At 48.5% G+C, this 25671-nt stretch overlaps 1 protein-coding gene across 1 annotated transcript in view; it reads left to right on the top strand.

The window, feature by feature from the left end:
• The window catches only part of FLT1 (fms related receptor tyrosine kinase 1), a 168910-nt gene that overhangs the window by 125882 nt on the left and 17357 nt on the right, over positions 1 to 25671 (top strand). The window contains exons 16-21 of the mRNA XM_065896240.1: positions 5458 to 5564; positions 11250 to 11382; positions 16243 to 16347; positions 19716 to 19829; positions 21237 to 21325; positions 25201 to 25357. Coding sequence (XP_065752312.1) covers positions 5458 to 5564; positions 11250 to 11382; positions 16243 to 16347; positions 19716 to 19829; positions 21237 to 21325; positions 25201 to 25357 — 705 coding nt within the window. The remainder of the gene's footprint in view (positions 1 to 5457; positions 5565 to 11249; positions 11383 to 16242; positions 16348 to 19715; positions 19830 to 21236; positions 21326 to 25200; positions 25358 to 25671) is intronic.

The following is a 25671-nucleotide window of genomic DNA, read 5'->3' as shown; positions in this document are numbered from 1 at the left end:
CATAAAGTTGGCCTTGATCAAGAATGCAAAAAATGGTGATGGAATTCGATTACAACATCTTAATGCTTGTGGACTGTGTGGTCCACTGTTTTAAGCACATAACATCCATTAGCCTCCTTCAGTCCAATGAGGGTTTTTTTTTTTCCTACTTACAAGTGAGAATCCGAGGCCCCGAGAGGGTTAGGACCCTGTCCAGGGTTGCAAAGCTCGGAAGAGGCCGTGCTGAGAGAACTGGATCCCTGTTTAACCACTCTGCTCTCCTGCCTCTCAGCCTGGTGGGGAAGAGGCCCCGCTCTGAAGCCAGGTGCGTCCCTGCTCGTGAGCCGTGCAACCTTGGACAAATGACTTCCCTCCTGGAGCCTCAGTTTGCTCATCTGAAAAATGGGTGCGAATAATGGCATACCGACCTTATAGGGTTGTTGCGAGGATTAACACATTTAACACCGCATCTGGCATATGATAAAAACTTCTTCAGTATTAGCTAACACTATCATTTGTTAATATGATAAACCAAATTCCATTTCAACAAAACTTTCTGTATTATAGTTTTTCTAGACTTAGCCAGTAAGTCACACAAATGGTGTTCTGGACCCCAAAATTCCTCTTTGACCTAAGGATTTAACTTCCTGTGATAAAAATGTATTACAGAACTGATAGGATAGCAATTCTAAGTATCTTTACTTAAAATTACTCTTGAAATGTACTTCAGATTTAATCTGAATAGAGTATGCCTACAATCACCGTCCTTAAGAAGAATTCCAAGTTGATGGCTGTACACGAATCTATGTAGATTCCTATAAAGCTTCATAAATAGTATGAAGGCCAATTTTAACGTCCAATAAACCTTAGAGACTTACATAATAAGGTTAACTGGATTACTGGTTACTGGATTTTAAATCAAAGGAGGTAGCACTGCTTGACTTGCTCACATGGGAGGCCAGGTCTAGGTGTACTGATTTTCTTTTCATCCATATATATTTATTGAGACTTTCACTAGGCCAGTGCTCAAGACGCAAAATGAACAAGAAACACACCCTCCTCTCTGTGTCCTAATAGCTTCGTGGGCAGTAAACCCACATAAACAGTTACCTCAAATTAAAACGATGCCAGAACCAGAGAATAACTCCTAAGCCAGGCTGCAGCGTCAGGCCAATTTCTCAGGGAAAGTAACGCAGTCGTTCCTAGAAAATGATCAGGACTTGGGTCAAAGTCTGATTCGTTTTAGAAAGAAAAGACAAATTGTGTTATATGAGATGTGTTTGGATGAAGAAAAGGATCTTGCACCTGAAGTCCAGAAAGTAATAAAAAGGGGAAAAAAAGGAAAAGGCGGGTGTTGGGGGGAGGCCTTCAAAGTAACAGCTCACACTGGCTTTAATCATCTCCCCGTAAGGTGGGGTGCTCTTGTCACACATCTTAGGGATGAGGAAGCTGGGGCACAGAGTCCTTGGCCTCAGACATAGCTGCTTGTAGGGTCACATAAAGACTTCCTTTTCTGCAGTTAAGGAAGGCCCTGGGGCCAGGGGCCCTGGTCTTTTGCTTGGGGAGTTTCCCCAACTTCTTGGGAGGTACCACAGTTATACCGCACGAGCTGAGTTGCCTGATTCTGTTGCCTGTTGACTCACGTAGTCTGGTACCACTCAGAGCCGCATGTCAGGGCTGGTGTGATGCTGCCATATCACACAGCCTGGGCCCCACGCAGACAGAGCTGCCATCACTAGCAGAAGGGCCCAGGGCAGGACGGCAAGACACCGCCCAGCTGTACAGACTGTAGACGAGGATTACCATCTTCAGAAATCAGCCCTTCCTCTGTCTGGCACCTGCCCTTCCTATCCCAGCAGGGATGGGACGAAGCCTGGGAGGGTAACTGACATGCAACGTTCTGGGCAGCCATGTCAGCAACCTGAAATAAGAGGCACAAATACCTGACCTTTTCGAGACAGCCACCATCTTGTCCCGTATAAAGATACCCTGGTACCATGTCCTGGTGCTGGTCTCTCACACACATCAGACGGGAGGGACGTCCCTGAGATCCAGTGCTAACTCCTAGTATGGTCAAATCCCACCCACGTTCCACTGGCCTCCTTCGCGGGCCATCTGCAGCTGGGCTATCTCACGCACCGAGTTCATCAGCTGACACCAGCGAGGTGAGGTTGGGTGTAGTCCGGCCAGCGTGTAGATGTCTGACCTCTGAAAACACATCCAAGAGCTGGATGGTAAGAGACGCTGCTGATTTAAATTAATCTACAGCAGACTATCCTAATAGTCACTTTCCAAATAAAGATGGAGATCAAGTTATCAGACAAGATAGAGGTAGAGCCTAGATACTACCTCCTACAGAATGAGTTTAGTTCTCAGTCAACCGTAATAGAACATGAAATAGACCTTTCCCTTCTAATTAACGTTCATCTCGAAGATGTTTTTAATGAGATGATTCCTTAAATGCCGAAGTGCACACAAACACATTTGCTCCCACTGCAGGGAATTCTGCCAGAGTAAGGACCGTGGAATTACTTCGGGGGGTCAACTTCCGGCCCCGGGGAATGCAGCAGGAAAGTTCCCACGAGAGGGGGTCTCTCCCGGGGCATTCCGTGCAGGAGGCCCCTGCGGAGGCTTTATGCAGACAGAGCCGTGTCTTAAGATGCTCTCAGCATCTCCAGGAGCCCCAGGCCACTGTGCCCTGGAGTAGGTCCCAATCAGTTTTTCGGTTCCACAAAACGCATTTACCGCATAAGCAAAGAAGTGCGCGCGTGCGTGCCTGTGTGAATAGAGCAAGGCAACGTTAAACCTCTTACTGCGGGGGAGGAAATCCAAACTCACAAACTTGCGCTTACGGTTTTCCCATCAAGAGGACGTACTGAGAGAAAAGGTGGTCATTGAAACTTCTCAGTCTCAGGAGATTCAGGGGAAAAGTGACGGCAAGATGCCACAGCAGCGAATGAATCCCAATTCATTCACTCACTCACTCACCCAGCACTTTCAGGATGCCTACCTGCTACGTGCTAGGCACTCGTCTCCACACCAGAGATGCAGCAGCGAACGAGAGGACCTCCGTTCCACTGCTTCACGCAGCGCTTTGAACACACCCGTCAGTTCATACCTGAACACCAGACTGTGAGCTCCATTCCGTGCCCTTTCACTTACCACCGTACACCAGCACTCAGAGCAGAGCCTGGGACACGGGTGATGTTCCGTGTATTTATCCGATGAATATATGTGAAAGGGAATTTGGCCCAGAACCCATTGAAAGCTTCGTGAAACTCTCTGGAGACAAAGCAGAGTATGATTTATCCGCTTTTTCACCCAGTTCGGTGAGTGGGGATAGAAAGATGAGTAAGGTGTGACCTCAGCCCTGGGAAGCCTACATCCTGGTAGAGAAAGGGCGAAGGCCAAAGCACAGAGGTGCAGAAGGGCTGGTCTGTTTACGAAACTACAAGTATTTTGATGTAGAGCATGTGGGAGGGCAGCAGGAGATGAGGCTGAGGAAACAGGCAAGGCTGGGCAGAAAGGACCTGAGGGCTTGGGCTTTCTATCCTGGCGGGGCTGAGGGTGGGCAGCAACGGTGGAACTTAAGGAGTCCCAGGATGGAATCCATGATTTGGCAAGATGACACGGGCTGGAGCGGAGGAGACACTGGGGACTCAAGGCTGGTTAGGAAGCTGATGCGGTCATTCAGGGGGACTTAGGTGGTGATCACGCGGTAGGACAGGGCGTGACAATTTCATGAGCCGTGGAAGCAGAATAAGCAGGACCTGGGGATGGGCTGAAAAGAGAGAAAAAGCCAGATTCCCCTCTAGCCGTGGGGAGGATAATGGCCACAGGAAGTGTAGGTATGTGAGGGAAGAGGGAAGCGGCCTCGGTTTTAGCTTGTGTATTTGCTACTGTTGAGGGCAGAGAACCTTCACGGGCTGCAGCTGTCCACAGCACTGAGCTGAAACCACAGGGATCCTCACAGTTCCCTGTGGTCTGGTCCCGTCCCGCATCCTGCATTATATACTCTGTCAGTGCCCTATTGTTTCCCAATTCTGGGCCTTCACCCATACCCTTCCCTCTGCCTATAATGCCCTCCCCTGCCTCCATCCCTGTAGGTCAAAATCCATTTCACATGTCACCTCTCCCAAAAGGCGTTAGTGTCGCTCATCTCCAAACTCTTTGTACCTAGTTTCTTTGTATTTGCCTTAAGCCTCCTGGTTAGGTTGTGAGTGAGCTCCTGGGGAGTGACAGCAGCTTTCCCTTATTCACCTTCCCATCTCCTTGCCTGGGGCGGGACTCAACACGTCTTCGTTGAGTTAAAACAAAGAGCCCACCAGATAAAACTGTCATCCATGAAATGGGGATATCCTTGCCCCTATCCATCGGGCATGTGTGAGGACTTCGCACATAAGAAGCGCTCAATAAAAAGTATCATCATCCACATCACCAGTTCTTTTTCTTTTCTCTTCTTTTGGCCGGGCGGCGCGGCACGCAGGATCTTAGTTCCCCGACCAGGGATCGAATCCCCGCCCCGTGCTGTGGAAGCATGGAGTCCTAACCACTGGACTGCCAGGGAAGTCCCTCACCATTTCTGAAAGGAATACGTTTCACTTGATCTTGGCCTAACTTAATACTAAGACTCTGTCTCCTTTTAATGAAGTTCAAAGAAAGGAACATCACTTTAGAGTTCCTGGGAAAGTGTCCACTGGAATCAGGAAGCAGGGAACCACAGTTCTGGCCCACTGGAGCATTCCTTTACAAATCCCAGAGACCGTCCTCTCTGGAAGCTTCTCTTGGTTACTACGTTGGGTCTTTTCTTTTTGGTCATGGAGAAACAGTGCTCGGCTTTGGATCTGTGTCATTCTGGGAAATAAGGTGATCGGGAAGAACTGGCTCTAGCTGGTACCTCTGCTGAGCTCCGCCCTGCAGGCCGCCTGTTGAGAAGCCCCAGATGTGAACAGCGGGACTGCAAAGCGCTGGCCTGGCCGCTCCAAAAGGAGTGAGCAGGCAATTGTGACAGTCCTGGGCTTGTATTTTTATTTTGAAAACCCACTTTGAAGAATTTTGTGAGTCCCCAGGGAGACTTCTTATGTCTTTTTTTTTTTTTTTCTTTTTCTTTAGAATTTCCTCTAAAACCCATTAGGGAGATCTCATATAGTCCAGATTTAGCGCCGTAATGAGGTTTCGTTCCTGCCTTAATGTTTTTTCCCATTGTTAATTTCTCCTCTATTTCTGAGACTGTTTGCAAACCCGACAGCAAAATTTCTGGAAAGTCTTTTCGTTTCCACGTAAGTTTATGATGATAATAGCACAGACCCTGCCGGATCGAGAAGGTAAGAGGCTCTGTCCTGGAAGCGGATTCCTGCTCCAGTCAGCCGACTGCACTCTGATGAAGCATTCCAGGTCACCGACCTTCTTGTGTCAAATCACAGACCCGGAGTTTGCGAGTTGCTCTTTAACGCCCTCTTGGTGTTTTTCTCTCTCCAGGAACCCCAGACAGGTCTAATCTGGAGCTGATCACTCTGACGTGTACCTGTGTGGCCGCGACCCTCTTCTGGCTCCTGTTAACTCTCTTTATCCGAAAACTGAAAAGGGTAAGACCATTTCAGATGAAATGCTATGCTTCTTCTTGCATAATCGGCCCAAATGCCTAGCAGCGCCGTTGGTGTAGTGACATCATGCACGGTCCCCCCAGACCCCAGAATGCCTGCCTGATGTCCAGAGCAGGCCCTGAACAGATGGCAGACCCTCTTCCTCCCTCTGACCTGGTGAACACGGCAAATGCAGCATGAAAACGTCTCTTGGGATTTCCCGGTGGTCCAGCGGTTAAGACTCCGCACTTTCACTGTAGCGGGCGCGGGTTCGATCCCTGGTCGGGGCACTAAGATCCTGAGTGCCGGACGGCCAAAAAAAAAAAAAAAGTATCTCAACCCTAACGTGGGGTGTTCAGAACAAAAGCTAGAGCAATGAACAGATGACTATTTCCCAGACACAGAAGGGACATTTTTGATATAAAGTCTTTCAATTAAATTCAACATGAGACCTGGGAAGCGTTCATGTTCTTAACCCCACTCTCTGCCAAGAACCAAAAGGGAAAAAGCAAAATAAAGGCCCACCTCTGTCTCAGCTCTGCTGTTCCATACTCTTTGAGCCCCGTGATAAAATTAAGTGCTTTAGAGTGTGAGGCTCAGGTTGGAATTCAGGACATCAGATTCCTATCATTAGGCCTGTAGCACAGTTTGCTTCTCGGAAGTTTAGTGGGGGAAAGAGCCAACCCTTACTCATTCATTCATGGCCCAGATATTTCCCGTGTGCCTGCTCGGGGCAGAGTGCCAGACCCTGTGTAGGGACCTCTGACAACAGTGCAGAGCAAATGCTACAAAGCCGACTAAACAACACATAAGGGAGGGGAAGTCTGCAGTCAGAGAGACAGCACACGTCTGGGGCTGGAGCAAGCAGAGGGGACCCAGTGAAGAGGAGAGACTGACCCGGGGAAGAGGTGGGGATGAGAGACAAGGGGGCGCAGGAAAGGAGAGGAGAGGCTGCAGTGGCTGCCCAGGCAGGGCCCTGTAAGCTGCGGGAAGAAACTCCCTCTGTGTTTTAGAAGTGAGAGGAAGCCTTGAAGGGGTGAGGATAAGCAAAGGTGGGTGATTGTAAGGATGAGAGATCTGTGTCTGGAAAGATGATTTCAGCTGTATGAGGAGAAAGGACCAGAGTGGGCAAGAGTGAATAGAGAAGAACCTAGCAGAAGACCTTGGTAGTCCAACTCGGAAATGATGGTCACGGGACTTCCCTGGTGGCACAGTGGTTAAGACTTCCACACTCCCGATGCAGGGGGTCCAGGTTCGAAACCTGGTCAGGGAATTAGATCCCACGTGCTGCAACTAAGGAGCCCACGAGCTGAACTAAGGACCCAGTGCAACCAAATAAATATTAAAAAAAAAAAAGAGAGAAAGAGAGAGAGGGACTTCCCTGGTGGCGCAGTGGTTAAGAATCCACCTGCCAAGGCAGGGGACATGGGTTCTAGCCCTGGTCCGGGAAGATCCCACGTGCCACGGAGCAACTAAGCCCGTGAGCCACAACTACTGAAGCCCACATGCCACAACTGCTGAGCCCACGTGCCACAACTATGGAAGCCCGCGTGCCTAGAGCCCATGCTCTGCAACAAGAGAAGCCACCACGATGAGAAGCACGCACACCTCAACGAAGAGTAGCCGCAGCTCGCCGCAACTAGAGAAAGCACGCCCGCAGGAACAAAGACCCAACGCAGCCAAAGATAAATAAATGATTTAACAACAAAAAAAAAGAAATGATGGTCGCTTAGTCTAAATGATTAGTCAAGAGATACTTGGGAGATAAAATCAACAGGACTTGAAAGGTATCAAGGAGGCTTCCTCAATTTCTAGAGATGTCTTAGCCCTTATTAGAAAGCTTTTTTTTTTTTCTGGCTGCACCATAGGGCATGTGGGATCCTAGTTCCCCGACCAGGGATTGAACCCGTGCCCCCCTCAGTGGAAGCGTGGAGTCCCAAACACTGGACCACCAGGGAAGTCCCTATTAGCCCTTATTAACGTGCCAGGTCTTTGTGGCACCTTGTGGGACGCTCGTTATGTTGTATCTCAGTTAATTCCTTTAAAAAACACAAAGGTGTAAATATATTATTATTCCCATTTTATAGAGAGGGAAACTGAGGCTTGGAAAGGTAAAGTAACTTGCCCAAAGTCACTAAGCTAGTTAGAATCAGAGCTGAGTTTTGACCCAGGTTGTTTGACCTTAGACTTGCTATTCAGAACCAGGAAGGTATACTTTACAGTGTTGGTATGTGGGACGGCAGCCCTCCTCCACGGTGAGTAAGTAACATCAGGCTTTTGTTGTATGGAGTGATTGGCTTTGAGACGTGACAATGAAGGCCACTGCTTTCGAAGGAAAGGAAAGTTAAACAATGGGGTTTTGAAAGGGGAGGTACATCATATAGGGAAACAGAGCTAACAAAAGCAAAACTTGCCAAATCTGTAAGGGAGGTACAAAGACTACAGAGTTCAAAGGACGAGAGGGGGAGAAAAACTTCAGAGAAAGCCCAGCTTAGAGACAGACTTTGAAGGCTGTGGCTGGAAGAAAAGCAGCAGAAAGACACATCCCACCTGAACTCCTGCCTAACTCCCCAGGTTAGGGAAGGAGTCTGGTTACCTTGCCTAGAGGAACCTAGTGGAAATAAAACTGGAAAGGCAAACTGGGACTAAATTGAAGAGCTCCTTTGTATTTCTAAAAATTTAGGAAATTTTAATGTCAATAAAAGGATGAGAGGGCTTCCCTGGTGGCTCAGTGGTTGAGAGTCCGCCTGCCGATGCAGGGGACACGGGTTCGTGCCCGGGTCCGGGAAGATCCCACATGCCGCAGAGCGGCTGGGCCCGTGAGCCATGGCCGCTAAGCCTGCGCGTCTGGAGCCTGTGCTCCGCAACGGGAGAGGCCACAACAGTGAGAGACCCACGTACCGCAAAAAAAAAAAAAAAGGATGAGAGCAAGAAAGTATCGTATCAGTAACCGGATACCTATAGAATTCGAGAAGTAATTGGTTGTAGGAGGTGAGGGGGAGCAAGGTGTCAGGAATTATTTCCAGACGATTCCTCCAACCTCAGAGTAAATCCTCACTGATAAGGGCTGGATTTTCTCCCGTTTTGTTTTTTTTTTTTATAAATTTTTGGCTGCGTTGGGTCTTCGTTGCCATGTGCGTGCTTCTCATTGCGGTGGCTTCTCTTGTTGCGGAGCACAGGCTCCAGGTGTACGGGCTTCAGTAGTTGTGGCGCACGGGCTCAGTAGTTGTGATGCGCGGGCTTAGTTGCTCCGCGGCACGTGGGATCCTCCCGGACCAGGGCTCGAACCCGCGTCCCCTGCATCGGCAGGCGGACTCTTAACCACTGCGCCACCAGGGAAGCCCTGTATTTTCTCTTTTTATCCTCACCCTGCGTAGGCCAGTGTTACAACTAAAGCTAACATTTATTCATACTTCCTATACTCCAGGCCGTACTTGCTTTACGTGGACTACTGCCTTTGATATTCGCAGCAACCCTATGAGATAAGTACCATTATCATCACTATTTTAGAGACAAGAAAACTAGCCTTAAAGAGGTTAAGCACCTTCCCCAAGGCTATATGCTGGTCCGATTCCAATCCAGGCTGTCAGACTCCGAGCCTGGACTCTGAAGCGCCTGGCGGTGCAATTTCCATGCCAAGCACCTAGAGGCTGCTCGGTGTTAACGTCAATTGAAGGAATAAATATTTGTCAACCCAGATTCTACTTTCAAACTCGTCTCAAAGCCCTTCCTGAAGGCTTGTTGGGCGTTTCCTCTCATCCGCCTTATTGAGATGAAGCGCAGATTCCACAGGTGCCATGTGGGAAGACCGCCTTCATGGCCTGCTGCCTTGCCTCCATCACCCCTGCCCACCTTCCCTCACTTCCTGCAGGACCCAGGCTGTCCCCGGCTGGGCCCCAGCTCTTCCTGCGCTCTTGGAAGACTGGAGACCGTTTCTCATGGCCGTGGCTACAGCAGACACTGAAAGCTCAAGTCCTGAAACCTCTTCCAGCAGTGAGCGCTAATGAACACCCAGCGCCCTAGCGTAGGAACTTACATTCCTCTCTAGCCGCAGAGCCTCGCACGAGCGTCTGACAGGCTGGGGCCCTCCCGTCTAACACCACTGGCAATCGTAATTCGTGACAAACGTGCCCCCTATCTTTCTCCATTTTCCACTCTTCGTGGCAGGCAAATCTTCCTGCCTTGAGCTATCTGTCACACATTTTAGTGATAATTTTTGTGAGAAAGAGACAGATTGCAAGTGATGGATGAGGTGAGCTGTGACAGCCCAGAACGGGGTGAGTCAGGGCCGAAGAATGCGGGCCGGTGTGAAATCGGGTGGATGGAGAGCTTCATCTTCTCTACTGAACTCTGATCCTGTTTAGGGAAGTGCACTGAAAGGAAGGGCCTGAAACTCATTTAAATGAAGTGTACATAACTTCTAGGCAAGAGTTATCAAAACCTAGCATATATAGGCAAACATACCTCCCGTCTGTCCTGCCCACAGAAATGCCGTCAATTCTACAATGAATTAATAGTAACGGGGCATCACCCATTAGTGTGAACCTAAGACACTAAATGTAGAACCAGTTACGTAGGATCTGAAATAAAGGGTGTTTTCTGGGCTTAATTTGCATTACCAAGATAAAACAAGCACTAGAAGGCAGAGGCCACCTTATTTATTTGACCAGTGGCCAAAAGAACCTGGAGTGTGACCGTGTGTAAGTCTCACCCCTTGGCCTTTGAAATAATCGACTTCTATTTCTTATTGAGGATAAATCTTTTTTGTTCCTTTTTGTACATTTTTCCTTTTTTTTAATTTTTCTCTTTTCCCTGCGTCTGAGTCACAGTAATGTATGGTAAATATAAACTTGCAACATATTGAATAAGCTTGCATTTTACACGAATTTTAATATAAGTAACTCAAATGCAAACGGAACAGCTTGGATGAATCCAATACATCTGGACAGGGACTCACAACATTTTGGTCACCAGGAAACTTGTGTAGCCTACTCGTTGGTGGATTCCTTTATGTCAGAAGTGCTGACTTTTCAGTGTTCATTAAGTGCTGAGCTCAGAACCCTTTTTTTTCTTAAACTCCTCCAGGAAAATCTTGTACTAATCTCACTACAGTCTTCTCAGGTTGCTGCAGAAACTAAGGGGCCAGGCCTTCTGAGTATATTTAAACACTTCACGTGAAATGTACCTCTCGACCATCCCAGGGATCCTGGGTTTACTTTGCCACCTCTGGCCTCTCTTGCAAATGTTGAAAAGCCACAGTCATGGAGCCCGCTGTTGACTCATCTGTCGTGTGTACTCCTGCATGTGGAGAATGGTCATGGAAAGTTATTTTTAGTCACAGTTTGGAATGATTTTATTAAAATGCCTTGCATTTTTTTCAGAGGACTATTGCTTGTTTAAGAACAAGCAATGGGATCACAGCAGGACCTGAGCGCATTTGGTCTCAGACAGGACGGTGGAGCGGGTGCCGCAGAAATGCATTGTGGGAATAGTAAGGGGTTGCTTGATGAAAATTGCACGCTCACGTGTGACGCGTCTGTGTGTACGCAGAGGGTCCTTCCCGTTCCCCACCACGTGGTTTCAACCCTACGAACCAAAATAGCAGGCGATGTTGCCAAGTGTGGTCTCTTGAATATCTGGGATTTTAAAGTTGTTTCCTCCTTGGTGACTTTGAGATCTATTTCTCAGTCTTCTTCCGAGATGAAAACTGACTACCTATCGATTATCGTGGACCCAGATGAAGTTCCCCTGGATGAGCAGTGCGAACGGCTCCCTTACGATGCCAGCAAGTGGGAGTTTGCCCGGGAGAGACTTAAACTGGGTAACGTATTTGTTCCACAGATTCCTAAACCCATAACCGAGCACCTACTACTTGCAAAGCACTGCGCTTTGAGGGATGCAGAAGTCGACTAGACTCGGGATTCTACCCTCCAGCTGCTCACAAACCAGCAAGGGAGATGGACACAGAGATAAAGAAGTCTCTAGAATCCTAAGACAGAAGGTCCGGGGGACAAGGCAGCACCTGTTAATTCTTTCAACGATTTTTAAGCACCTTCGCCGAGCAGCAGATGCTTGTCTAGGTGCTGGGGATGCAAAGGCGTTTGAGTCTGTCCCCTCGAAGGGACAAGGACACAGCTGTAAAAGCCGTTAAGTGGAGGAGAAGGGGAGAGCTTAGTTCCAGCAGAGTCTCACAAGTACAGACACTCTTAACTAATGAAATTTTTGTGGATGAGAAACTGGTGACGTAGAACACAATTCAGGATGAGGAGATGCAGTAAAACCAAACATATGGTGAAAGGGCTGGTGCTCTGCAAGGCTGAGGATCAAAAGCCCCTGGGCACGAACCTATAAATTACATGCTTTGAACCTATAAATTACATGCTTTGAACCTATAAATTACATGCTTTGAACCTATTTCCCCGGGTGTTTGAAATGTCCACACGGGTGTCACTGACGTGTCATTTATGAAGAGGGAGGATTGCTGCTTCCTAGGTAACGGGGACGCTCTAAACACCGGGCCAACGTGCTTTCTCTCCAGCTTACCCCCGATCTCCTCCAGCTCAGACGGCACAATGCAACTTAACCTCCAGCCCACGGTGCTACAAAACAACAGGAGCCTCAGATACTCTTGCCCAGACATCTGGATGGTGGCTTCTGAAAGTTTTCCACTCTCCCCTGTGTGTGCCAGAATCATTAATATTCGGAACTAAGAAAAGAGATCATGGAGCCAGTGGAGCTTGTTGCCCGAAGAGCCCGTTGTTCCAATTCACTCGCATGCCCCCCCTCCTCCACATGCAGACTATAGTGGGGTAGGGGTGTGAGGGGACAGAGAGGGAGAAATGGCTTTTCTGGTTGTTCTCTTGGGCCTTGAAATGATTCCACTTACATTTCTCCCTGCATGAGAAAGAAGACTTGGCCCCAAGAGTGCCTGCTGTTTGGCTTGGGGAAGGAAATTAGGAATCAGTAAAAGGCCGGAGAGACAGGCGAAAGCCAGCAATGGCTGCTGATGGGGCGGGAAAAAAAATCAACTAAATTTAGAGTCGTTCAGGGCAGGTGGCACCCTAGATGAGTTCCTTCTGCAAGTCTAACTTACATGGCAGCTGGCCCAGCCCACCCCGCCAGTGACCTTGGCAGGGAACATGGGATAGTTTTCCCACAACCGTAAGCCATTCTCAGGCCACACTGCTTTCCAGAGTTATTAGTCACCAGCAGACATGCGTCTTTCTGTATAGGAAACACAAGCTTTCTCTCCCATTTCTTCATTCCTTGGCCTGGTACCACTGTGATCCTTGAGAGCACATCAAGGGAGAATGCTAAGCCTTCCAGCAGAATTCCCCCGGGGCTCTGTGAGTTTAGAGAATCCCATTTCAGAAGAGTCTCCTTGAAGATCTTTTGGTTCTTTTCCCTCCCGGAGCTGCCAGATGCTGTGATTCGGCTAATGTACGTGTGAGTGTCTTTGACAGATGAGGGTAAGTGGGTCAAATCAGCTAACTCTGCCTTTCAATGCAGAGAGTGGCTGCAAGGGCCAGAGGAGATTTATTTGGCTTAAAAAACAAATACACGGGCTTCCCCGGTGGCGCAGTGGTTGAGAGGCCGCCTGCCGATGCAGGGGACGCGGGTTCGTGCCCCGGTCTGGGAAGATCCCACGTGCCGCGGAGCGGCTGGGCCCGTGAGCCGTGGCCGCTGAGCCTGCGCGTCCGGAGCCTGTGCTCCGCAACGGGAGAGGCCACAACAGGGAGAGGCCCGCGTACCGCAAAAAAAAAAAAAACGACAGAAAGTAATCTGAAGTAACGTCTGGCAACTGAAAGTAACCAAAATTATGTCTGGATGGATGCAGAGGAAAAGCTGGCTTGATGGGCAGTTACAGTGGGTTAGAGATGTAGAGAAATACACAGACCAAACGGCTTCTGATTTCAGCTGAGTGTACTCTGGGTTACGACTCGCAGCCCTGGTGACAGAAGTCGGAACTGATAGCACCCGATAGACAGAGTGAGAGTTTGGGTCAAAGGTGTTGCTACCATTGAAGTTCCTGAAACCCAGAACGAAAAAAAACCCTGTTTTGTTAGAGATGCCTCACTCAACCTGGGCGAGAATTCCACTTCTGTGCATTTATCCCAGAAGTTGGGATAATGCCTGACAGCATCTTCCCGTTGGAAAGTAAAGTCAGGATTACCTAACATGGGAAAGCACACGTGGAGTGTGGAGTGTGGCAAGTGGATGGTGCTGCCTAGTGTAAGGTGAGCCCTGGATGCCCAAGAGGGTCTCAGCCCCGGGCTCCCCTGCACTCTCCCCACCGTGTCCCAGGGACCCTGGCCAGTCACTCTCGGAGGAGATTCCAGTATCCTCTCGTGGTATGACCATGACCTAGCACTTTTCCAAGTCAGTGGCATTTAGGTGACACCAAGGAGTATTTTAAGGGAAAGGAAGGATCAGGCAAGATGGAGTCCGGTGTGACGGGGCTCCCCTGACCCTGGAACTGCAGATCTGCCAAAGAATCGCCACTGTACAGCCAGATGATTAAAGAGCCCGTGACAGCTTCAGGCCGTGCTCGAGGCGGCAGTCAGCTTCCAAGAGAATAAATGAAAAGACAGGGAAGTCTAGTGAGTACGAGCGCCTTCTCACTGGTCAAAGCAAACTCCCCAAACGCTTGTCAAAATAAAGTGTTTTGTGTGATGGCTAAGGAGGGAATGCACGGGGGCTGAAGCTGTGGAAAGGAAAAGGATGTCGCCTGCCCCAAGTGAGCAGGGGTCTGTGGACCCTGTGGAGAGCTGTCCCAACACAGAGATGCTCATCATCTGTCTCAGACTCAGGACACTTCATATTAGATGGTAGAAGGCAGTGCAGAAGAAAAGGTGTTCTTTTACCCTACAAAAGCAAGGGATAAGCCTCTAACCAAAGTGCGCCTATGTTTACAATCTGGAGGAGGTATCTGCCAGTCTTCTTTCCATACGTGATTTCGGGGTTCACCGGAGGCTCTTTTATTTAAACGAGAACTCCCGACTTTGCTATTTCTTGGATGCTTTTATCTGAAGAAGGGAGCAGAGACTCTATCCCTGTCCATGGAGCATGCTCTGGGAGGATGACGTGATCAGCCACGACAGGTGCACATTTGACCAGGGGAAGCGTGTCGTTTCACCAGTGTCTCCTCCTAACGCAGAGCGTGTCCCCGTGAGACCCAGGCGGGGAGACGCCGCTGATGTCACTGGGGACGGAGCTCTCTCCACCTCCTCACTGGACGTGACCTCGGGTGGGTGGTGGGCGGGAGTTGCACATAAAAGTACAGAGCTTCTAAGAGCGTGAGGAAGCAGGAAAGCTTCGTTACCAATTTTCTAGGAATCTTAAAACACAACAAATCGTGTCCTTTGGGGGAAGGGACTGGCGTATGAAGAAGCTAGGAAAGGAGGAGGGAGGGAAGGGTCAGCTCACTGGAGGCACATTATCAGAACAGTCTCAGCACGAGGACTTGGCTGGAACTGGAGGCTGTGTGTGGAAGTAACACTCCCCCTACCAGGACTGACTTTTGACCAGAGGCATTCTGTTGGCTTTCCAACACCCCCCACCCCCACACCTGCCGCCAGAAGAACCAAAAAAAAGGCGACTTCTCAGGCTCACCCTTTCTTCTGCCGTATCATGCTTGAGTGCACAGTTCCTCTAAGTTGTACCCAGCAACCTGGCTCCTGGTGGAGCAGAAGCAAGCCCTGATAGAAAAGGTGGCAGAGGTGTTCTGGGGGCAGGGGTGGTCCCTCCTCACCTCTGTGCACCGTTCAGGTGTGCAACTCACGGGGGCCCCCCTGGCCACCCAGGACTGCATGAGACTTGCTGTCAGCGTCTCACAAATTCCCAGATACGACTCTTCATTCTGCACTAATACACAGGGGACCCAGGTGCACCAGGCACCAGGCCAAGTTCTGGGAAGATTCAGACATGGTCATTGCCCCTTTGAGTGAAGTTCGTCTCATTCAAGGGTGAGAAAAAAAAAAAAAAAGTGTTTAACAGTCATTACGACATAACGTACCGGGTACCGTGAATGAGACCTCACTTTGTCACTGCATCTGGCAACCACCTCTCTGTGGCTGAAACAAACTACTAGGCCCATGTTTGGAACCATGAAGATTTATAATCGTCATGTAAAGACCCGTTGGAAATACTGGGAATATCTTGCCTGGCGAGGAGGTCTGAGAAACGACTTAATTATTTTTTGGTAGCTCTGGAGCATCATTGTAACAGCAGTAACCCCCCTTCTCAATTTCCTCCCTTTGCTGCAAACAGATCAGAAGAAGTAAGCTTAAGTGGCAAGAAAAGGGGCTTAGGTTAAACATAGGGAAATTTTTGTGGTAGTAACGTTAGTAAACAATGGAAAAGACCACGCAGGATGTGGTAGCCTCTCCCCACAAGAAGGACTCTGTAAAAGAGGAAACTGGCCATCCACCTGCACCAGATGCCTTCTAGGGGCCTAGCCTAGCTGTGAAGGATGAGGGCAGCGCAGAAACACAATAAAGAGTTGAAAGGAAGATACCCCAGAAATGTGTCCTGACCCTTTTGGGGTCAGTTCATTGGAGATTCCATTCAGAGCTACATGCCACACATACACACACAGGGAAAAGGCCCTTTCTTCCTGAAAAAAGACTTAAACTCACCCTGCTGGCTTGGCAAACAAACCAACGTCTTCTTTTCATTGTAGGCAAATCACTTGGAAGAGGGGCTTTTGGAAAAGTGGTCCAAGCATCTGCATTTGGCATTAAGAAATCACCTACCTGCCGGACGGTGGCTGTAAAGATGCTGAAAGGTATGGATGGTGTAAGTTTGGCTTTCAGCTCACCCATTACGTTCCCTAAATGCTGGCCCAAGTTGGGTGTGGCCTAGGAACAGACAGAAGCCATGTCTGCTCTGGCCACAAAACTTGCTTCTGCTGGAAGCCCCTTGACCTCCGGGGCTTTAGATGAGACCAGCAGGAGCTCAGAATAAACCTTGGAAAGGAAACAGTTCAGCGTTATCCACGGGAGAATGATTTCCGTCTCCTCAGAGATCTTTCTCCTACCACATCTCAGATTTTTCTAGAGTACCAGGGACTCAAGCCCACAGGAACCACAGGTACAAAATTTGGGAATGATCCATTTATGGCGTTACGATGGCAACTTAGCTGTACGTCATAAATCTCAAAGGCTTAGCTGGGGCTGAACCTCACTATAAAGTAAGAATATAAAGCTAGAACAGTTGAATTGATCAGAACTTCAAGCTGTTTTATAGCGTCAGGTCCCACCCATTAAACATTTCCTCTTTAGAAATAAAAACAAAACAAACCCGAAAACAACAACCTGTCTTCCTATGTTGAAGATACTATCTATCACCCTGTGAGGCACTGGGAGGTAGAGACGAAGCACACGGTGACTTACGACCCGTCCCCTAAGACAGAGTGAAAATGAAACGTCACTGAAAGTCACGTCAACCAAACATCTCCAAGACTCATAGGTCCTTTAAAGCACAGAAAATACTTCACTGTGATGAAATTGTCATGTTACTTCAATGCGTTTTAAGCTTCCCAAACCAAAAAGAAACAGGACTGAAAACCCAAAGGGCAATTTTCAGCTTTCCAAAGTCTCTAAGATATTGCCAGGGGATTTTGAGGCATAGAAGGCTATGCGGCCAGCCAAGCAGGTAGCTGGCAAAGGTTCCAGCAGAAAGGCCCGTGGGCTGAGGGAGACTTCAAAGCCTTCGTTTTCATCCAGCAGTGACACCATCATTGTAAAAAGTCCCATGTAATAATATTTTTCCACTTCAAAAGGCTGTTGAGTGAAGGCTCTGATAAAACTCTGCAACGAACCTGACAGTTCTACTCTGAAAGCAGCCAGGGAAAGAGCTTTGCATCCACAAAGCAGGCCTTGTTCAAGGTGAACTACCCAGATGATGGTGGACATCTCTGTGAGAATACCTGTAGCCCAGCACCCCCCATACCCCACGCCCACCCAGATTCTAAAGAGAAGAGGCATCAACGTGTCTTCCATGTGAGAAAGCACCAGACTAGGTACTTTACTTTAGTAGCTTGAACCACATGAAGTTGCCACTTTTCTTATTTTTCTCTCTACAGCCTTTGTGAGGTAGATATTATTATCCCAACTTGCAGATGAAGAAACATGGCCCAGAAAGGTTAAACAGCCTCTGCAAGGCCACACAGCTCAGCAGTGCAAAACTAAGGGTTTGGGTGCCAGGCTCTCCCCACCCACCCACACACACACACCTCAGTGCTACAGAAGGGCTGCAGAGGCACAGCCTCCTAGAAATGATCCGTTGCTCCAAAATCCTGAAAATGGTCCTGGCCTGGGTTCTGGAGGCAAGCTAGTATATCCAGCCTTGAGATAAGTTGAAACTAAACCTGGAAGCATCTGTTTTCCTCAGCTAGTTTTGTCTCCCTGCTTACTACGACACACCATCTCTAGGAGAGGCAAGTCGGCTGCCCATGCTTGTCTACTGTGGCTAAAGGGGCATCAACGCGTGGAGGGATGAATTTGAGGGGGACATTCTGACTGGCAATTTTATTTTTTTAACGGGCCAGAGAATATGTTCTATGCAATACAGAAATAGGGTGTGTAGTATCTGTATAAATGCTTATCTTTTTTTTTTTTTTAAGCCATCAGCCTTGATTGGAAAAGACTGCCAAATCACCCACTATGTAACATTCCTAAAAAACTATTTTCATTCAAGCTTTCTTGTTTAAACTGGTTGGCCATCTGTTTCTAGGAGAAACTGGAAAGGCAGAATGTCAAACAAAGGCCATGAGTCAGAAGCTCTTTCAAAGTGCCCTTGAGCAAAACCTTTAACCTTTTTGGGCCTTAAGCCCATGTCTGAAATGAGAAGAGTAATCGTGCTGTTTATTTGTCTAACAAATATTTGTTGAGCATCTACTGTGAGCCAATCCCAATCCCACTGGGAGGCTTCTAGAGTTTATCTCGTTATTATTAAAAAATGATTTGTGCTTATGAAATACCACGTTGGTATCTACCACAATGTGAAACGCACATCCTTCACATGCACAGATGCAGTGTGAAATGCACGACCCATTTCCAGGACTGTCCTGCAGAAATACTTGCACAGGGGTACAAAGATCACAGGCTGTTTATTCCAGCATATTTGTAATGGCAAAAACAAAAACAAAACAAAACTGTAGACAGTCTAAATGTCAGGGATGCCATTAATCAATTTAAAAGAATGGGGAAAGTCTATGACATTTAAAAGGGGGGAAAAGCAAATTATATATATCAAGTTTGCTTTTATATTTTTATATATGATCCCATTTATGTAAACGAAAAAGACCTTTGATTGGGTACATATATTTATAAATGCATAGAAAAACCTCTGAAGCTCCAAATGATGAACAGTGGTTACTGCTAAAAAGGTGAGTTGGGGTGGCTTTCACTTTTCACTCTATAAACATCATATTGTTGAAATATGTTTACAGCAAGCTTATATGACTTTTTTTTTACTTGTAAACATAATTAAAAACTTTAAAATGCCTTAGAAGTTAACCAATAAGAACAAGCAGACAAGGCAAACTTAATTTAGGCTTTAGACTCCGCTGATTCTTAGATTGACACTGTTTATCTCTGAGAAAGAAGCTGAATTCAGATGCTTATGGATCCTTGTGACTTGAGATAACCCTGCAGACTCCGGAGAGGAAAAGGTTATAGAGAGAAAATAACACATGGCAAAGATGTTTACAGAAGTGGCCATTCTGCCCTTGCAGGCCCCTTTGTAACTTCTCAAAGCGGGGGAAGTGAGAAAAAGAGGTGAGGTGTGGGATCATCCCCCGCCTGGAAAGTTCTCGCTGGGCCTGCTTCTGACACAAGGAAGCCTTTGGAAGGCGCTCTCCCCAGGTGCCCAGCTCCGAGTCAGCACGTTACTGAACAGGACGAGGTCCACCAAGGGAAACGTCCAGTGACTAACCCCACCACCGCTCTACGCCTCACTGTAACCAAGACCCTTCTGGCTCAAGAGGGTGGGAGGAGTGAATACAGGCTGGAGGCTGGCCCTTCTGCAGACTGTGGGGAAGCCAGTGCAGTAAGGGCTGAGCACTGCCAAACACAGAGGGCAGGAGGGCCGCGCCAGAGGAAGGAGCCCCATTGTCCCGTTGCCTTGATTCTCCCTTTGATCCTCACACAGAGGGGGCCACGGCCAGTGAGTACAAGGCTCTGATGACCGAGCTCAAGATCTTGACCCACATCGGCCACCACCTGAATGTCGTCAACCTGCTGGGAGCCTGCACCAAGCAAGGAGGTAAAGGGGAAGGGAGGGCCTGCCCCTGTCCCGGTTCACACGGCCTGGGCGAGCTCCCTGTCCCGCAGCCCTTACTCCCCCACCTCCTGGCACACGGCCTGGTAATAGTCCAGAGGAAGCAGCCTGTCCGTTGATGGAAGGTGCTCCCATCCTGGAAGTGCCTTCCCTGGATACTTAGCTTAAAGGTTCTGAACAGAAGGACTCCCTTTGAGACCTCCTTCCGCAGGCTCGAGGTCAAGTGCAGGGCGTTTTTCCCAGGATGACTTGGGAGGAGTATGGCCGGAGCCAAGGTAAATGCACAGAAGGTTAGCATCCCTTGAAGCTTCATCCAGAGGAAAGAATCACTCCTGGCAGGATCCCAGGAGGAGGTGGGGTGGGGACACGCCTTCGGACAGGCCTTACCCACAGGGCCAAGTGCAGGGACAGGGTATATTATGACTGAGGATTCGCACACCTTTCCATCCTCCCCTGGGGTGCCTTTAGTACTCCCAGCATGCCCCAGGACAGGGCCCACGTGCAGAAGCCTCTCTGGGGCCACTTCCGCTTTGACCCAGAACCGGAAGTTGTTCTTCCCCTGTGGGCCTAGAGCCCAGCGGCTGAGCGGTGGGGATGGCGCCTTCGGGGAGCCCAGGGGACCTGCAGTGTCCAACCCTCTTTCCTCTTTCGACTAGGGGTCGCCAAACGATGGCCGGTCAGCCTGGGAGCTTACTTTGACCGTTTTTAGTAGTTGGGGCGGGGGTGGGGGAATATTTTGTGACATGGGAAAACGCCATGCAACTCGAATTTGTGCGTTCCTAAAGTTGGATTGGAGCGCGGTCACTCATTTGGTTGTACTGTCGTCTACAGGTGCTTTCCGGTTACAAAGGCAGAGAGCCGAGTAGTTGTGTGGCCTACAAGCCTAAAACAGTTACCGTCTCTGTCTCTTTATGAGTTTGCCGATCCCTGCTTTAGACCTTACAAGCCCTGGGGCAACCTCCGTGCAGACACCCGCAGGTGGCCATGCAGCTGTGGGGGTCAGGCCAGACAGGACCTGGGAGGGAGGGGCTGGTGTGACAGTGTCCTGAGGCCAAGGGGCCAAGAGGGTGACTGGCAGTTACAGGTAGAGCTCTGACCTTGGCCCTTCCCCTCCCCTCCCCACAGTTCTTTCCCTCCTATTCTTTTTTTTTCTGCTTCTTCCCCAGTCCGACCCCCCACCAATTGTCTCCTTTTCCTTTTGTATTTTTTTTTAAACCCCTTCTCTGGTCCAGTTGGAAAAACAAAACCAAAAAAACTCTCCCACCCCCAAGTTGCATCCCCCAGACCCCGCTAATATAAAGACAAGTTGGTTTGAGGTTTCTCAGGCCCACTGATGGCTGGCAGATGGCTGGCTGGCTTGGTGTGGCTGAGCATGTGTTGTTTTGGCTGCAGGGCCTCTGATGGTGATTGTGGAATACTGCAAACACGGAAATCTCTCCAACTATCTCAAGAGCAAACGGGCCTTATTCCTTTTCAACAAGGTAAGGAACTTAGGGGTTGGAGGTTTTTCAAGACAGCAGTGAGTTTCCGTTTAGGCTGTAGCAGCATAAAGAGAAACTATTTTTCCATTGCCAACTAAAGAATGTCACTAGCCATCCATCCAGCTCTGCAAGGACTGAGTCATGAGCCACTGCAGTCGCTGACCTTTAACACACCCTGAAAGGAGTTCAGGGGCGGAGATCAGGAATGAGGCGCTCTGTGCTCTGAGAAAACTAGCAGAACAGGCCTTCAGATCGTTACATATTTTCAGGAGAAAATTTGTGTGTGTGTGTGTGTGTGTGTGTGTGTGTGGAACCTGGATTCTTGCATCTTCTCATACTTAGAAAAGCCCCGAAACCATTAACTAAGATGTCTGTTCTGCGTAACTAGTGGCAGCCTTCTGCCAAGATGTGTGCTTGGTTGCACGTCCCCTCTTCACCAACATCACGTATATGCTGACCTCGCCCCCTACCTCTTCAGAGCAGTTTCTCAGAGCTCTCTGAGAGGCTGCTCCCGGGCTACAGTCCTCAGAAAGACACTGAATAAACCCAACTCACAGCTTTTACGTTGTGCATTTTTTTTCAGTCGACACCATTAATGACTGAGCTTAAAACACAATCTCTGCTTTTTTCCTTTAAAAAGTTTTTTTTCTTTCCACGCTAATATATCACACTCTTTTTGGGGTGAGCACAGAGAATATTCGAGCCCACTGTATGCAGTGATAATTAGAGATTAAAATTCACTAGCCATCTACCTAAATATCAAAGCATCCTGATAAGTGTCTCTCTCTCTGTCTCTTTCTCTCTCCACAGATACTCAGACATGCACAAATCACTTAGTCACTCATTTCCTAAAAGATGATGGCAAGCATAATTGTTTCCATTGATTAGATTAGAGAAATTAAGGACTCAGTCAACTGACTTTATAGTCAACAATAGAACAGCAGTGATGGGGCCAGAGAAATCATCTTCTTCCCTCCCTACTGCCTTTTCTCCCACTTCCCCACACCTTCACCACCCATGTCACCCCTATACACATACTGAACCAGCCTTACCCACTAAAATAAAGCTATGTAATAAAAGGAACACGAGGGTCCAAGTCCTGAACGCAAACAGAGTTTAAAAGGGATTACTGAGTGAAGGAGAGCTTAATAAGCCTTGGCCAATGTGACCTATTTCACCAATGGTGTGCCCTTCTCTGGACTAGAGAAGCCCACGAGACGATGATTTGACATTATTAACCTGTAATCAGCAGTGTAGCTGATGAACCCATGTAGCATGGTGGTTTAGGCGCTCAGACTCCAGGATCAGACTTCCTGGGTTTAAATCCTATCTCTGCCACTCAAGAAATCTGGGACCTTGGGCAAGTTACTCAGTCTAAGTTTCAGTTTCCTCATTTATTAAATGGAGATAATAATAGAACCCAGCTGACGGAACTGTCGAATCAAATTCCATTCATCACTCCATAAATGTTAATTACCGTCATCATCATCATTGATCCACGGCGATAGAAAGACTGGGTGAGTCTAACTTAATGCCACTGATCTATATGATCTGTATGACGGATAAGGTATACGACATCCAAGAATGGTGCCCATCTCTGTCATGCGAGTGAGATTCTCACGGGGCACACAAAGAAGACCCACCGGACAGCTGGCCCATGCTCTCAGCCTTTGATCCAACCAGAGACACAGGTTTTCTACCAGACTGGCAACATATACGCAAGAACGTACTTTCCCAATTTTAAACCATGCCCTCTAATAATGAGACCCTTGAAGCTGAAAGGGAACTTTGTGACCAGCTAGCCTACACGCTCACATTACAGATGTGCCCAGAAAAGTCAAGTGACTGGCCCTAAGGACACACAAGGCAAGAGGTGAAGTCGAGGAGAAAACCCAGCTCTCCTGACTTCCCCCACCCCTTCAATGCTTTTTCCATGCACTGCACTGGGTAAAGAGGGGAAAAAAACATAAGAAAAAGTGGAGCCTGGTGCCCTGGGCTGAGAGCAGTACAAATTCTCCTCAGTCCTGAAATCCTGGGCTGGCTTCAGGAAGAACTAATCCAGCAAGAATACCCCAGGGACCCGGGCAGGATGGAACGCTTGGGTTCGTGCGTCCTTTGTTTGAAGAGATTGCTTCCTTCTCTGTGGCTATATTTAACGATTCACCTCCCTCTTGGTGGAGCTTAGTGTTTTCGTGGAAAACACACGGCTGTATTTCATATTTGGAACCTAAAGGAAAAACCAAATGGCTTAACAGAAATGGGATATTTCATTTTCCAAGTAAGTTCACTAGGATCTTTACATATTATATGTAATGAATTCACTGTATCCTGTCAGAGTCCCAAAAGCTCAGTAAATCAACATTTACCAGAAATGGTTACCAATGAGCAAAACTGAGTATACCGTTGATTGCGAGTCAGGAAGGGGTGAAGGAGTCTTGAGTTACGGTCCTTGGAGTCACGCCAAAGACTCGAGCCCTTTTCACCCCAGCATCTTTGCCAGCCCCCTTCCGCTGCTGCCTTCTGTCCTGGGAAGGGTCTTGTGGAAAATACGATGTCTGTCCCCCAACTGAGCAGAATCAAGTCTAACTGCCTCGGGGACACGTAATAACCAAGAGTTACGATCTCCATCTCCACTCGGGTAGGTCACCTGGACGGCAGTCGGGGTTCCCTCTGAGGCCTGACTCCCCTTCGGCACAGGAGGGGCTCTCGTCGGGGGGCAGGAGCCGGGGACCCTCCACGCTTCCAGGGTTTGTCAGGCTGAAGCAGCCTCCTCTGTCCTCTGCTTGCTCCCACGGCGCCCTCTAGTGGAGGGACCATTCCCACTTTGTGACACTTCCAGGAAAAGCCAAGGAAGGATGGGGAGCCTGGTGAATCTCAGCCCTGCCCCAAAGGGCGGGTGGATCGGGGGACATCGCTGAACCCCAGTCCCTCTCCGACCCTGTCTGGCACTGCCATCTAGCAGGACTGAGCTAGGTACTCGGTCGAGTCATGAAGCCACTGGGAGTCCTGTTTCTAGTGTCACAGTGATTAGGTGAATTACGAAAAGGTGATAAAAATCTTTTCTGGTTCCACCCTGAATCAACAACAACTTCCCCGTGAGTCAAGAGCTCTTCCGATGAGAAAAAGGAAACCCAGAAAAGCAAGGTGCTTTGTTCAAGATCACATGGTCAATGAAAGAACCAGATACACACCAGGGCTTAGAGGCCCAGTCCAGGGTGAAAGGCCTTTTCTACCTTTGTTAGCATCAAACTCTATCTTTGTTCTGAATGCAGGGGAGACAAGGAAACGTTCATGCTCCCTCCTTCTCCAAGGAAACCAGAGAAATTGGTAACTGCAGCCTTCTCTTATTACTCCTCCCAGGGATTACAAAGGCCCCGAGTTGACTGGCGATCCTTTTCTGTCGTTCCCTATCATCTTTCACAAGATGGCGCATGGCATGGAAAAGCGCTCAAGGGCATAGATTGGAGTTGGCCGAACCTGGGTTCAAGCTTTGCCGTTTACTAGCTGCATGTGACTTTCATTACCTGACTTCTCTGAACATATTCCCTCGTGTATTACAAGCAAGAACTACTTCATAAAATTGTTGGAAAGATTAAAAGAGAAAATGTCCCAAAGACTCTTAGTGTACTGGCTTACACCGAGCAAGCTCTCAGTTAATAGCAGCTGCTGTGGATGTTCCTTTATCCTCCCCGAGATGCTGTCAGGGAGCCCAAGAGCAGAAGAGACTCCGCAACCCCAGGGGAAGCCAGGCTACTAATTTACTATCCATTTTGTCGGACGACATTCTCCTAGTGCAGGCGAGTGCCAGCTTGAGGGACTGGTCTCCCCGTTACTGTTCTGTCCCTTTCATCTGTGTCTTTCTTGGTCTGTTAAAGGATGCAGCCTTACACGTGGAGCCTAAGAAAGAGAAAATGGAGCCAGACCTGGAGCAGGGCGAGAAACAAAGACTAGATAGTGTTACCAGCAGCGAGAGCTTCGCAAGCTCCGGGTTTCAGGAGGATAAAAGTCTGAGTGATGCCGAGGAAGAGGAGGGTAGGTATTAATTCCTTCCTGTCCTACAGTCTGGGATATTTTTACAGCATACCGTGCATCTCTGAAATATTTTTCTTATTTATCACCCTAATAAACACCCGTGGGAGACTCGAAGCGTAATGTCCTGGGGAGATAAGATTTGAATTTAGATTATTTACAGAGTTACTAATTTTGACAGGGAACTGTACAATTGTCTCCCCTCCGGCCTTTCTGTCTTAATGGATCATCCCCTGCCCCCCATGCTTGGGCAAAATGGGCTAGAGGCCTGGAAAAATCTCGGATATTCACGTTGAAACTCAAAAATGCTCTCGAAA

The sequence above is a fragment of the Phocoena phocoena genome, chromosome 18, assembly GCF_963924675.1.
Source record: "Phocoena phocoena chromosome 18, mPhoPho1.1, whole genome shotgun sequence".
NCBI classification, from domain to species: Eukaryota; Metazoa; Chordata; class Mammalia; order Artiodactyla; family Phocoenidae; genus Phocoena; species Phocoena phocoena.
This window is presented reverse-complemented; position numbering and strand designations above follow the sequence as displayed.